Here is a 14,381-nt window from a genome sequence, read left to right as displayed (position 1 = left end):
CCCACACCATCAAACCTCCTCCTCCATGCTTCACGGTGGGAACCACACATGCAGAGATCATCCGTTCACCTACTCTGCGTGTCACAAAGACATGGCGGATGGAACCAAAAATATCAAATTTCGACTCATCAGACTAAAGAACATATTGACCCCGATCTAATCTAATCAAATCAAATCAAATTGTATTTTTCAACAAGACCTTACAGTGAAACGCTTACTTACAAGCCCTTAAACAACAATGCTTTAAGAAGTTTTCAGATGTTTTTAAAAATAACTGTGATATAAAAAATAGATAAGTAAACATTTAAATAGAAAATATAAGCAACAGATAAGAAACAGCAGCAGTAAAATAGCAAGTGAGGCTATATAAAGGGGGTACCGGTACAGAGTCAATGTGCGAGGGCACAGGTTAGTCAGGGTAATATGTACATGTAGGTAGAGTTAAAGTGACTACCCATAGATTATAAACAGAGAGTAGCAGCAGCGTAAAAGAGGGGTCTGGGTAGCCCTGTTCATGAGTCTTATGGCTTGGGGGTAGAAGCTGTTAAGAAACCTTTTGGACCTAGACTTGGCGCTCCTGTACCACTTGCCTTGCGGTAGCAGAGAGAACAGTCTATGACTAGGGTGGCTGAAGTCTTTGACACTTTTTAGGGCCTTCCTCTGACACCGCCTGGTATAGAGGTCCTGGATGGCAGGAAGCTTGGTCCCAGTGATGTACTGGGCCGTACGCACTACCCTCTGTAGTGCCTTGCGGTCGGAGGCCAAGCAGTTGCCATACCAGTGTCGTGTCTTTGGCATCAATAAAGTGAAGACTGTTATTTTATCAAATCAATTCTCTGTAATTATTATTACGTGATTAAACTAATCATGTAAATGTAATTAACTAGAAAGTCAGGGCACCATGGATAATCTTCAGATTACAAAGTTAGTATTCCAATTAATGAATTATTCTTTACCTCACGTTAGTCTCATTCCAAACATCGTAAATTGTTGGTTATCTGCACGAACCCAGCCTTTACTATGAATCATTCATACATCAATTGTCTCAATCATTTATTTACTAACTAACTAAATAATCACAGAAATGCATAAACAGACAACACAGTAGATAGGGTTACAATGAAATGATAGGGGAGGTTCCCTAGTGGGCTTAGCCGATATGATGGCTTGGTGGACAAAGGGAAGTGGGTGTGGACTGAAAAGGGCGGGAAGGACAAAAGGAGTCACTACACAGTTGATAATTATATTATTTGAAATGCTAATCCTTTGCACATGAACGCTCACTCATTCGGGAATAATTGCAATCAAAATATATATTTATGCCCAGTGCGTCATCGTGATCTCTGTTGGAATCGTCAGTCCTTCTGTTCGAGAGTCAGTTCATCATTGTCTCTCTTTCTGCCTCCCTGAAGATCAAAAGTATTTTGTGGTTAGAATGGATACTTCTCATAGAATAGATGTTTCAGTGGTTGTCGGTCTTCGCATCCCAGGTTGACATAATTTCTTGCTGCAGACTAGTAATGAGTATCTAAGATTTGCTCTTATTCTGTAAGGATCGATAGTCTCAGAGTTGAACCATTTCCAGCCGTGTAGCCAATGCTCCACGTGGTATGGTTTAGGAATTCAACAACCATTACAACCTTAGCTTATACTGAGGTTTCTGTGGTCTGAAGAGGATTTCCTCAGGAGGGTTTTTTATTCGTAACAGTAGAAAAGGGCTGTTCCATGACACCAGATCATGTCTGTGCTCATTGGGGCGGGCCAATGACTTAGTTAAACTTTAAAGAGAATACAATTCTCTTTCATTAAAGGTTTAACATCACAATACATAATTTCACAAATAGTTTAATCTTTACTCATTCATTTTACACAAGAATTAGATGCAAACCCAATAATCGAGAAATGTACATATTCAGAGATATAGTTATGTGTGTTTTCTGTCCTCTCTGAGGTCACCAAATGAAACACACCCGTCATACTTGTCCCTTAAGTGTCCACGGACAATTTCCACCTTCTCACAAGTGAACATTTTATATCAAATCCCCATTTTGGGGGATTTAGGAGTTTGCTATGTGAAATCCTTTGTTCTCTCTATGTGTCTCTTTCTGCATGGCCAGGGGGAGAGAGTCTCCTCCAGGAATGTACAACCTGAGATAACAGAACCTAGGTTTAGGAGAGAGAAAGAGGGGGGGCACTAGCTATACCCAAAAAGGGACACATCATGACACCAGGCAGTGATGCAACCAGTCTGGATGCTCTCGATGGTGCATCTGTAGAGCCGTTTGAAGATCTCAGGACCCATGCCAAATCTTTTCAGTCTCTTGAGGGGGGAATAGGCTTTGTTGTGCCCTTTTCATGACTGTCTTAGTGTGTTTGGACCATTCTAGTTTGTTGATGAAGCTCTCAACCTGTTCCACTACAGCCCTGTCGATGAGAATGGGGGCATGCCCGGTCCTCCTTTTCCTGTAGTCCACAATCATCTCCTTTGTCTTGATTGCGTTGAGGGAAAGGTTGTTGTCCTGGCACCACACAGCCAGGTCTCTGACCTCCTCCTTATAGGCTGTCTCATCAATGTCACTGATCAGGCCTACCACTGTTGTGTCATCGGCAAAATTGATAATGGTGTTGGAGTCGTGACTGGCCATGCAGTCATGAGTAAACCGGGAGTAAAGGAGGGGACTGAGCATGCACCCCTGAGGGGCCCCCGTGTGGAGGATCAGCGTGGCAGATGTGTTGTTTTTCTATCCTTACCACCTGGGGGTAGCCCGTCAGGAAGTCTAGGATCCATTGCTTGTGTTTCTTGGCCCAAGCAAGTCTCTTCTTCTTATTGGTGTCCTTTAGTAGTGGTTTCTTTGTAGCAATTCGACCATGAAGGCCTGATTCACTCAGTCTCCTCTGAACAGTTGATGTTGAGATGTGTCTGTTACTTGAGCATTTATTTGGGCTGCAATCTGAGGTGCAGTTAACTCTGATGAACTTATCATCTGCAGCAGAGGTAACTTCCTTTCCTGTGGCAGTCCTCATGAGAGCCAGTTTCATCATAGAGCTTGATTGTTTTTGCGACTGCACTTGAAGAAACTTTCAAAGTTCTTGACATTTTCCGTATTGACTGTCCATGTCTTAAAGTACTGATGGACTGTTGTTTCTCTTCGCTTATTTGAGCTGTTCTTGACATAATATGGACTTGGTCTTTTACCAAATAGGGATATCTTCTGGATACCACCCCTACCTTGTCCTCCCTTAAGAAGGAAAGAAATTAGCAATGCACACCTGTTAATTGAAATGCATTCCAGGTGACTACCTCATGAAGCTGGTTGAGAGAATGCCAAGAGTGTGCAAAGCTGTCATCAAGGCAAAGGGTGGCTACTTTGAAGAATCTAAAATATAAAACATTTTATTTTGTTTAACGCTTTTTTGGTTACCACATGATTCCACATGTGTTATTTCATAGTTTTAATGTCTTCACTATGATTCTACAATGTAGAAAATTGTATTCATAATGAAAAACCCTTGAATGAGTAGGAGTGTCCAAACTTTTGACTGGTACTGTACTGTATATGTCTGCCTCAATTACCTTGTACCCCTGCACATCGACTCAGTGCTGGTACCCCTTGTATATAGCCAAGTTATCGTTACTCATTGTGTAGTTATTATTAATACACATTTGACGTATTTTACTTTTCTATTATTTATCTATTTTCTTTCTCTCTGCATTGTTGGGAAGGGCTGAATGGTAGCATTCCACTGTCAGTCCACAATTGTTGTTTGCGAAGCATGGGATCAACAAGTGTGATTTCATTTGACACACTGACACACACTGACACAAACTGACTCACACTCAGGGAGGAGGGGGAGAGGGCCTAGAGGGATGGAGTGTACAGCACAGGGGGAAGGAGGAGGGCAGCAGAGGAGGACTGGAAGAGTGCACGGGGGAGGAGGGCGTATCTGCTCCCTCTTGTCTAGGGATCAGTGTTCAGGGACAATGAAAGAGGGCCATTGAGAGTCCTGTCACATTCGTCAGTAGGACTGGGAGGGGGAGTGGAAGGGAGTGGAGAGGGGACAGGGGGAGTGAAGTGGAGAAGAGGGGAGTGGAGAGGGGGACGGAGGAAGGAAAGGAATGGAGGGGTTAAAAGATGGAGGTAATGTAGGGGATGGGGGAACAGAGGAGTTGGGGGGGAATGGAGGATGGAAGGGGTGCAAGCCTGAATAGGGTACTCTGTCAGAGACTTCAAGAGGACGAAGCAAGGCGGGGTGTGAGCTCATTGAAGTGATGGCTTTGAGTAGAGTAGAGCTAGCAGGCTATAACAGACAGTACAGAGATAAATTATCTCTTTGCCTCCTCTCCACACCTTCATCACAGATCATGCACATAACGCTCACTCGGTTTGACAGAGATTTGGAGGTTGAGTCAAGGATATAGGGAGGGATATTCTCAGAGTCCAGTAAATTGATTCTTAGTCCATACCATTATGGTTGAGTATGTATACTGTACAGATGTAGGATCTTAATTTGATTACTCTGTTGCAGAATAACTCTTCTGCAATGCAGGAGAAGAGGAGAGGGCCTTGTAGCATATTTCAGGTTGATAAAGGCTTCTGAAGATTGTTATTTTCACTTTTAAATTTCAGACTTGATTTTCGCTGTGTGCGTCCAAGTCCACTGAATGCAGTCTCAAGCTGTCACAGCAATCTTTTTACATACCGTACTTGCTGTAGCCCACTGAAGCAAACACTCTGAAATACCTCTGTGTCTTCTCTCCAGACACATTTTGTTCGGCAGGTAGCTTAGCGGTTAAGAGCGTTGAGCCAGTAACCGAAAAGTCACTGGTTAGAATCCCCGAGACAACTAGGGGAAAAATCTGTCTATGTGTTCTTGACCAAGGTACTAAACCCTAATTGCTCCTGTAAATCGCTCTGGATAAGTCTTCTAAATGACTGATGTAAATGATTCACAAAACATAATGAATAGTCAACATGCTTGTGGTCATATGTCACAGAGCAACCTAGTCTTATCTACAGAGTGCCATCCATGTTTAAGCAAGAGCCATTTCCCATCACTCCAACTGTCTGGCTCACTGTTAACGGTTTGTTTCATTAACATTTCCTACTTTCTCTGTAAAAATGTAATACATTTCCCTCCAAAACATAATTTATCTTCTGTGAAAGTGATGAATCCTCCATCCTCTCACTAATTGTATTTTCAGCGATTTTATTTGCCCATTAAAAAGTACTGATATTTTTTTCCTGTAAAGGGTTGCCGGGGGCAGAATACTTATTGCCTCCAAAAGTGGCAAAGTGACAACGTTGGAAGAAATGAGGTGTCACCTGAGTTTGAGGGAAAATATATGTTGTTGGTTGGCCCTTCTTATAGAGGAGAATGAAATCAGAGATGCATAAGAGTGGTTGCACAACTTATCAACAAGTCCAGGACTCGAATAATTTACTGTTTTGGAAAAGCAGCAGGGGAAAAAATGTATTATCTTTAGTTTGTTTTTCAATATCCACCATTTTGTATTCCTCAAACCAATGTGGTTTAGTTACCTTCAAACTGACATTTAAACTGACATTTAGAGTGAATAACTTGTAAAGTGATTTATCTTCTGTTTGAGACTTATTTCTAAATGTCAGTAGCTCAATTGAACAAAAAATCATCATCATCAAATGTAATGGCAAACTCATATGAAAGGATAAGGCAAACTAGAATACTTAGTATTGAACATGAATAGAATAGTAAGTATTGTGATATTAACATGTCATCCACCTCATCACTATCATATATCACTATTTCTAGAAGAACCCTTTTAGTCTGAAATAGGGTCTCAAGCCTCTAGCCTCATCCCTACATTGTTCTCTCATCTCTCTACTGCCATGCGGCCCTATGGGCCTGTTTACAGACAGACAGACAGCTCCATCCAGCCCTGCTCCAGCCCAGCTCCAGCCCAGCTCCAGCCCGGGCAGGCAGGCATTGTACAGCCGTCACCACACTCAGAGGGCCTGTTTATAGGCCTGTCACAGCCGGGGCTAGGGGATATATCTGTGGTGCTATTGGGTGTGCATGGGCCCTGTGGTATTTGGGGTAGGACTTAGTGAGCTCACTTTGTTCCAGTACGGGTGAAGAGAGGGACTTGACGGAGCGACGAGGGTTCAGGGGTTAAGCTGACAGCATTTATCGCTGAGAAAAGATGGTAATGACCTAAACGACGACTCACTGCATAGGCATCCATCCACACACATACACACACACACACACACACACACACACACACACACACACACACACACAGCAATGGATGGAGAGGTGTATGAAAGGAGGGGTGTGTGTGCATTTGTTTTGAATCACGTCATCACTACTCCGCTCCTAGAGCTGGTCTATTGAGGACATGTAGTAACAGTTCATTTGAAAAACAGTTCTATGGTCAGTGTGACGTGTGGAGTGTTTGACAGACCACCCAGAGAGGGTATGGGTGATGGTATTTGAAGAGCTTGTTGACTGTCATGTTGTTATAGTAATGCCTTGATATGAGGGTAATAAAAGGTTACGCAAATAATAATTCATTTGAGGCCCTGGCTCTTATTTAAAAAATGTTATTTAACCTTTATTTAACTAGGCAAGTCAGTTAAGAACAAATTCTTACTTACAATGATGGCCTACACCTTATCTGTCCTGAGTTTAAACTGTCCTAGTTGTCTAATTGAATCACAGTGGGCCTGTATGGCTGGCTGGCCTACATTACTCTCTCTCTCTCTCTCTCTCTCTCTCTCTCTCTCTCTCCCCCCTCTCTCTCTCCTTTCCCACTCTCTCTTTCTCCCCCCTCTCTCTCTTTCCCTATCTCTCTATCTCTCCTATCCCACTCGCTCTTTCTCTCCCCCCCCTCTCTCTCTATCTCACTCGCTCTCTTTCTCTCTCCCCTCTCTGTTCTATCTCTCTCTCCGTTCTCTCTCTCTATTAATGGCAGTATGGGGAAGGTTAATTGAAAAGAGTCTCTCAGACCGAGATAACACCCAGACTCATCAGGGTCGAGCAGACCAAATGGCACCCTATTCCCTATATAGTATACTACTTTTGTCATATGTAGTGCACTATGTAAGGAATGGTGTGCCATTTAGGACTCAGATCCTCTCTCTCAATGAGCTAAACATAGATTTATTGAACTAATCAATTTCCTTCTTACACTCTTTCCGTTTCCTTCTGCCGCATCTGGACACTTTAATGTGTTTCCAGAATCCAGACATGGGCTTTTCTGTTTTCATGTCACGATGCGGTCTCTGTAGTAGTCTCTTGCCTTGTTGTGCATGGCAATGTTCCACTGTGTGAAGAACAAGGCAAAATGGTGGTTGTTGTGGTTGTGTTGTGTGTTATGGATGCTCAATCTCAAAGTCAATACTATGAGAGAGAGAACCGGAATGGCTAGACTTTTGCTCAAGTGTGTGCAAAGAGGCACCCCATTCGCTGAAATAGATTAGAGGAGAGGTGGAGAGGAGAATGATAGGGGGAGGAGGAGAGGGGAGTATCACATAGGGGGTATACTCTGGCACGAGTCCGTGCCAACTTTAGCTTTTCTCTCTCTCTGTTCCAGCACTAGTGGGTCAGGCCAGCAGCACCACGGCTATTTTTAGTGAAACTGGGAGACCTAAACACAAAGTGATACCGATGAGAGAGAGTACCATCTCTCAGGCTTCTATACAAAAGGCCAATTCTGCTCTGTTAGCGGTGTGTGTGTGTTTGTGCGTGTGTGTGTGCACTGAGCTAGGGCATTCTTAATTAAAACCAAGGCATACGGTTCTAAAGGAATGTAATTGGGCCGTGGAGAAACAACCGGCATTGGTGTGGTAGAAGATTGGAGGACGGTGTGTGTGTGTGTGTGTGTGTGTGTGTGTGTGTGTGTGTGTGTGTGTGTGTGTGGTAGAAGATTGAAGGACGGTGTGTGTGTGTGTGATGGAGGATTGGACTCTGAAACACACTGCTTTAGCTTTAATGAGAGAAGAAGATGCTAAAGACTTCTGGGCTACAGCCATGGTCCTGTCTGGTTACCTCACCTTGTAATCCACTGGCTGGCCCACTCAGCTCCATGTTGACGCAATTAACAAACAACAATAAGGTTTGTGTCTTTTCATGGCGACTGTGTTGTGTTGTTAATATTACCGTCAACAGTTGCGTCATTTGCAGGCAGCCACTTTCTCTTTCTAAGGAAGTAGTCAGGCAGCCACTGTGAGTCTTTCAACGCAGTAGTCAGGCAGCCACTGTGAGTCTTTCAACGCAGTAGTCAGGCAGCCACTGTGAGTCTTTCAACGCAGTAGTCAGGCAGCCACTGTGAGTCTTTCAACGCAGTAGTCAGGCAACCACTGTGAGTCTTTCAACGCAGTAGTCAGGCAGCCACTGTGAATCTTTCAACGCAGTAGTCAGGCAGCCACGGTGAGTCTCTTTCAACGCAGTAGTCAGGCAGCAGCCATGGTGAGTCTCTTTCAACACAGTAGTCAGGCAGCAGCCACTGTGAGTCTTTCAACGCAGTAGTCAGGCAGCCACGGTGAGTCTCTTTCAACACAGTAGTCAGGCAGCAGCCACGGTAAATCTCTTTCAACGCAGTAGTCAGGCAGCAGCCACGGTGAGTCTCTTTCAACACAGTAGTCAGGCAGCAGCCATGCTGAGTCTCTTTCAACGCAGTAGTCAGGCAGCAGCCACGGTGAGTCTCTTTCAACACAGTAGTCAGGCAGCAGCCACTGTGAGTCTTTCAACGCAGTAGTCAGGCAGCCACGGTGAGTCTCTTTCAACGCAGTAGTCAGGCAGCAGCCACGGTGAGTCTCTTTCAACACAGTAGTCAGGCAGCAGCCATGCTGAGTCTCTTTCAACGCAGTAGTCAGGCAGCAGCCACTGTGAGTCTATTTCAACGCAGTAGTCAGGCAGCAGCCACTGTGAGTCTATTTCAACGCAGTAGTCAGGCAGTAGCCATGCTGAGTCTCTTTCAATGCAGTAGTCAGGCAGCCACGGTGAGTCTCTTTCAACACAGTAGTCAGGCAGCAGCCATGCTGAGTCTCTTTCAACGCAGTAGTCAGGCAGCAGCTACGGTGAGTCTCTTTCAACGCAGTAGTCAGGCAGCCACGGTGAGTCTCTTTCAACGCAGTAGTCAGGCAGCCACTGTGAGTCTCTTTCAACGCAGTAGTCAGGCAGCAGCCATGCTGAGTCTCTTTCAACGCAGTAGTCAGGCAGCCACGGTGAGTCTCTTTCAACGCAGTAGTCAGGCAGCAGCTACGGTGAGTCTCTTTCAACGCAGTAGTCAGGCAGCCACGGTGAGTCTCTTTCAACGCAGTAGTCAGGCAGCAGCCACGGTGAGTCTCTTTCAACGCAGTAGTCAGGCAGCCACGGTGAGTCTCTTTCAACGCAGTAGTCAGGCAGTAGCCATGCTGAGTCTCTTTCAATGCAGTAGTCAGGCAGCAGCCACGGTGAGTCTCTTTCAACGCAGTACTCAGGCAGCAGCTACGGTGAGTCTCTTTCAATGCAGTACTCAGGCAGCAGTCATGCTGAGTCTCTTTTAAAGCAGTACTCAGGCAGCAGCCATGCTGAGTTTCTTTCAAAGCAGTACTCAGGCAGCCCCCTTTGCAAAAGGTGAATGCTGCATCCAATCACTCTTTTTACATGTGTTTATTTTGGTTTCCTAGGCAACGGAATGGATTCCAGATGATGACACCAGGAGGTCTTGTCAGAGCAAAGGGAAGACCGAGGTAAACAACGACTTTGAGACTTCCCGGGAGGGCTCCACACACACACACACACACACACACACACACACACACACAAATATACACACACACACAAACAAATATACACATTCACACACACACCACACAAATACATTCATATACACACACACAAATATATACACACACCACACAAATATATACCTACACCTACACCACACACACACACACACACACACACACACACACACACACACACACACACACACACACACACACACACACACACACACACACACACACACACACACACACACACACACGACCTTCCCTGAATAGGACCATTTCCTTTAAAAGCAGTCTGTTGACTGGCTGGTCAAGGGGCTCTATGGGGCCTTGTGGGAGTGGCTTATAGTGATTTTATGATTTTTGGGCCCCTTCAATCGAAGTATGTTTTCTGGCTGGGAAGTGAAAAATAACACAGACTTTTTAGTAAGACACTCAAAGCAGAGTCGTTCTTCTGTACTTCCAACGGCTGATAACAAACCATGTGATCATTTTGTTATTTCGCTTTTCTTTGTGAGAATTGATTGCCATTCTATTTTTATCTCAAAAGGAGAAGGGAAAGTAAAAAATCCATTCTCTCTGGAGAACGTCGTCTGACCTCAAGTTTGAAACACAGCAATTTTATTTATTTGCCAAGACAGAATATTTAAGGACAACAAAGAAGTTTCATTCCCTCAAACGTCAGACAGTGCTTTATAAAAACGAGATTAGATTAGGTATAAATGTGTTACATTTAATTTTACAGATGAAAGATTAAAAAAACATTCCAGTCATATCATTAAAGTGAGCCGTGAGTGAGTATTGCTGGGTCGTATTCATTAGTGCACTCTGTTGCAAACCATGCGCCTAATACAACAGGTGAAATGCTTACTTACGAGCCCTTAACCAACAATGCAGAGTTTTTAAAAAGTAAGACAAATTTGCTAAACTAAAGGAAAAAGTAAGACAATAAAAATAACAGTAACAATAACAAGGCTATATACAAGGGGTACCGGTACCGAGTCAGTGTGCAGGAGTTCAGGTTAGTCAAGGTAATTGAGTTAATATGGACTGTAGGTAGGGGTGAAGTGACTATGCATAGATAATAAACAGAGAGTAGCAGCAGCATATGTGAAGACTGTGAAGGATTGTGTGTGTGTGTGTGTGTGTGTTTTGTGTGTGTTTGTGTGGCGTCAATATGTATGTGTGTGTTTTGTGTGTGTGTGTGTGTGTTGGAGTGTCAGTGCAAGAGAGTCAGTGCAAAAAAATTATAATAGATAAGAATACAATAAGGGTAGACATTTGATGAACTATTCAGCAGTCTTTATGGCTTGGGGGTAGAAGCTGTCAAGGAGCCATTTGGTCCCAGATTCTTATCAAGTTAATGTAGTCCCTCCCCGCTTCGGTCCGTTTTCTTGTGTTTGGTGAATACAAACAAAGGTACGCAGGTTTCTAACCTCTAACAACCTGTCTGCTCTCTACTACTCCCTGTAGGTAGAGTGTCAGAACTACCTCCGTGTGCTACTGGTCAATAAGACTGAGGTCATCACCTGTGGAACCAACGCCTTCCAGCCCCTCTGTATCACCCGGGAGGTAAGAGGGAATGGGGGATGCAGGGAGGATGGATGGAGTAATAACCTACAGGGGTGTAGGTAGGGGGGTGATGGGGAGGACATGATGAGAGAGTAAAGGAGGGTGGTGCACTGTAATAAAAAATATAAAACATTTTTTTTTAACTGTTTAGTTATTGGTGCTGGGTGTTGGTTTATTGGTGTTGGGTGTTGGGTTATTGGTGTTGGGTGGTGGGTTATTGGTGCTGGGTGTTGGGTTATTGATGCTGGGTGTTGGGTTATTGATGCTGGGTGTTGGGATATTGGTGCTGGGTGTTGGGTTATTGGTGCTGGGTGTTGGGATATTGGTGTTGGGTTATTGGTGTTGGGTGTTGGGTTATTGGTGCTGGGTGTTGGGTTATTGGTGCTGGGTGTTGGGTTATTGGTGCTGGGTGTTGGGTTATTGAGGCTGGGTGTTGGGTTATTGGTGCTGGGTGTTGGGATATTGGTGCTGGGTGTTGGGTTATTGATACTGGGTGTTGGGTTTTTGATGCTGGGTGTTGGGTTATTGGTGCTGGGTGTTGGGTTATTGGTGCTGGGTGTTGGGTTATTGGTGCTGGGTGTTGGGTTATTGGTGCTGGGTGTTGGGTTATTGGTGTTGGGTGTTGGGTTATTGATGCTGGGTGTTGGGTTATTTGTGCTGGGTGTTGGGTTATTGGTGCTGGTTGTTGGGTTATTGATGCTGGGTGTTGGGCTATTGGTGCTGGGTGTTGGGTTATTGGTGTTGGGTGTTGGGTTATTGGTGCTGGGTGTTAGGTTATTGGTGCTGGGTGTTGGGTTATTGGTGCTGGGTGTTGGGTTATTGGTGCTGAGCATTGGGTTATTGATGCTGGGTGTTGGGTTATTGATGCTGGGTGTTGGGATATTGGTGCTGGGTGTTGGGTTATTGGTGCTGGGTGTTGGGATATTGGTGCTGGGTGTTGGGTTATTGGTGTTGGGTGTTGGGTTATTGGTGCTGGGTGTTGGGTTATTGGTGCTGGGTGTTGGGTTATTTGTGCTGGGTGTTGGGTTATTGAGGCTGGGTGTTGGGATATTGGTGCTGGGTGTTGGGTTATTGATGCTGGGTGTTGGGTTTTTGATGCTGGGTGTTGGGTTATTGGTGCTGGGTGTTGGGTTATTGGTGCTCGGTGTTGGGTTATTGGTGCTGGGTGTTGGGTTATTGATGCTGGGTGTTGGGTTATTGGTGTTGGGTGTTGGGTTATTGATGCTGGGTGTTGGGTTATTGGTGTTGGGTGTTGGGTTATTGGTGCTGGTTGTTGGGTTATTGATGCTGGGTGTTGGGTATTGGTGCTGGGTGTTGGGTTATTGGTGCTGGGCGTTGGGTTATTGATGCTGGGTGTTGGGTTATTGATGCTGGGTGTTGGGTTATTGGTGCTGGGTGTTGGGTTATTGATGCTGGGTGTTGGGTTATTGATGCTGGGTGTTGGGATATTGGTGCTGGGTGTTGGGTTATTGGTGCTGGGTGTTGGGATATTGGTGCTTGGTGTTGGGTTATTGGTGTTGGGTGTTGGGTTATTGGTGCTGGGTGTTGGGTTATTGATGCTGGGTGTTGGGTTATTTGTGCTGGGTGTTGGGTTATTGAGGCTTGGTGTTGGGTTATTGGTGCTGGGTGTTGGGTTATTGGTGCTGGGTGTTGGGTTATTGATGCTGGGTGTTGGGTTATTGATGCTGGGTGTTGGGTTATTGGTGCTGGGTGTTAGGTTATTGATGCTGGGTGTTGGGTTATTGGTGCTGGGTGTTGGGTTATTGGTGCTGGGTGTTGGGTTATTGGTGCTGTGTGTTGGGTTATTGGTGTTGGGTGTTGGGTTATTGATGCTGGGTGTTGGGTTATTGATGCTGGGTGTTGGGTTATTGGTGCTGGTTGTTGGGTTATTGATGCTGGGTGTTGGGTTATTGGTGCTGGGTGTTGGGTTATTGGTGCTGGGTGTTGGGTTATTGATGCTGGGTGTTGGGTTATTGGTGCTGGGTGTTGGGTTATTGGTGCTGGGTGTTGGGTTATTGATGCTGGGTGTTGGGTTATTGGTGCTGGGTGTTGGGTTATTGATGCTGGGTGTTGGGTTATTGGTGTTGGGTGTTGGGTTATTGATGCTGGGTTTTGGGTTATTGGTGCTGGGTGTTGGGTTATTGGTGCTGGGTTTTGGGTTATTGGTGCTGGGTGTTGGGTTATTGGTGTTGGGTTATTGGTGCTGGTTGTTGGGTTATTGGTGTTGGGTGTTGGGTTATTGGTGCTGGGTGTTGGGTTATTGGTGCTGGATGTTGGGTTATTGATACTGGGTGTTGAGTTATTGGTGCTGGGTGTTGGGTTATTTGTGCTGGGTGTTAGGTTATTGATGCTGGGTGTTGGGTTATTGGTGCTGTGTGTTGGGTTATTGGTGCTGGGTGTTGGGTTGTTGGTGCTGGGTGTTGGGTTATTGGTGCTGGGTGTTGCGTTATTGGTGCTGGGTGTTGGGTTATTGGTGCTGGGTGTTGGGTTATTGGTGCTGGGTGTTGGGTTATTGGTGCTGGGTTTTAGGTTATTGATGCTGGATGTTGGGTTATTGGTGCTGGGTGTTGGGTTATTGATGCTGGGTGTTGGGTTATTGGTGCTGGGTGTTGGGTTATTGGTGTTGGGTGTTAGGTTATTGATGCTGGGTGTTGGGTTATTGATGCTGGGTGTTGGGTTATTGATGCTGGGTGTTGGGTTATTGATGCTGGGTGTTGGGTTATTGGTGCTGGGTGTTGGGTTATTGGTGCTGGGTGTTGGGTTATTGGTGCTGGGTGTTGGGTTATTGGTGCTGTGTGTTGGGTTATTGGTGTTGGGTGTTGGGTTATTGATGCTGGGTGTTGGGTTATTGATGCTGGGTGTTGGGTTATTGGTGCTGGTTGTTGGGTTATTGATGCTGGGTGTTGGGTTATTGGTGCTGGGTGTTGGGTTATTGGTGCTGGGTGTTGGGTTATTGATGCTGGGTGTTGGGTTATTGGTGCTGGGTGTTGGGTTATTGGTGCTGGGTGTTGGGTTATTGATGCTGGGTGTTGGGTTATTGGTGCTGGGTGT

General features: G+C 45.2%; 1 protein-coding gene across 7 annotated transcripts in view; it reads left to right on the top strand.

Moving 5' to 3' along the window:
• LOC110501806 (semaphorin-5B) overlaps positions 1-14,381 on the top strand; it is a 284,886-nt gene that overhangs the window by 161,975 nt on the left and 108,530 nt on the right. For all 7 annotated transcript variants that reach the window (XM_036959221.1, XM_036959220.1, XM_036959219.1 and 4 more), the window contains exons 6-7: positions 9,654-9,716; positions 11,232-11,330. In XM_036959221.1, coding sequence (XP_036815116.1) covers positions 9,654-9,716; positions 11,232-11,330 — 162 coding nt within the window. The remainder of the gene's footprint in view (positions 1-9,653; positions 9,717-11,231; positions 11,331-14,381) is intronic.

This window comes from Oncorhynchus mykiss, chromosome 22, assembly GCF_013265735.2.
Source record: "Oncorhynchus mykiss isolate Arlee chromosome 22, USDA_OmykA_1.1, whole genome shotgun sequence".
Classification (NCBI taxonomy): domain Eukaryota; kingdom Metazoa; phylum Chordata; class Actinopteri; order Salmoniformes; family Salmonidae; genus Oncorhynchus; species Oncorhynchus mykiss.
The sequence above is the reverse complement of the archived record's forward strand: the minus strand, read 5'-3'. Positions and strand labels throughout refer to the sequence as shown.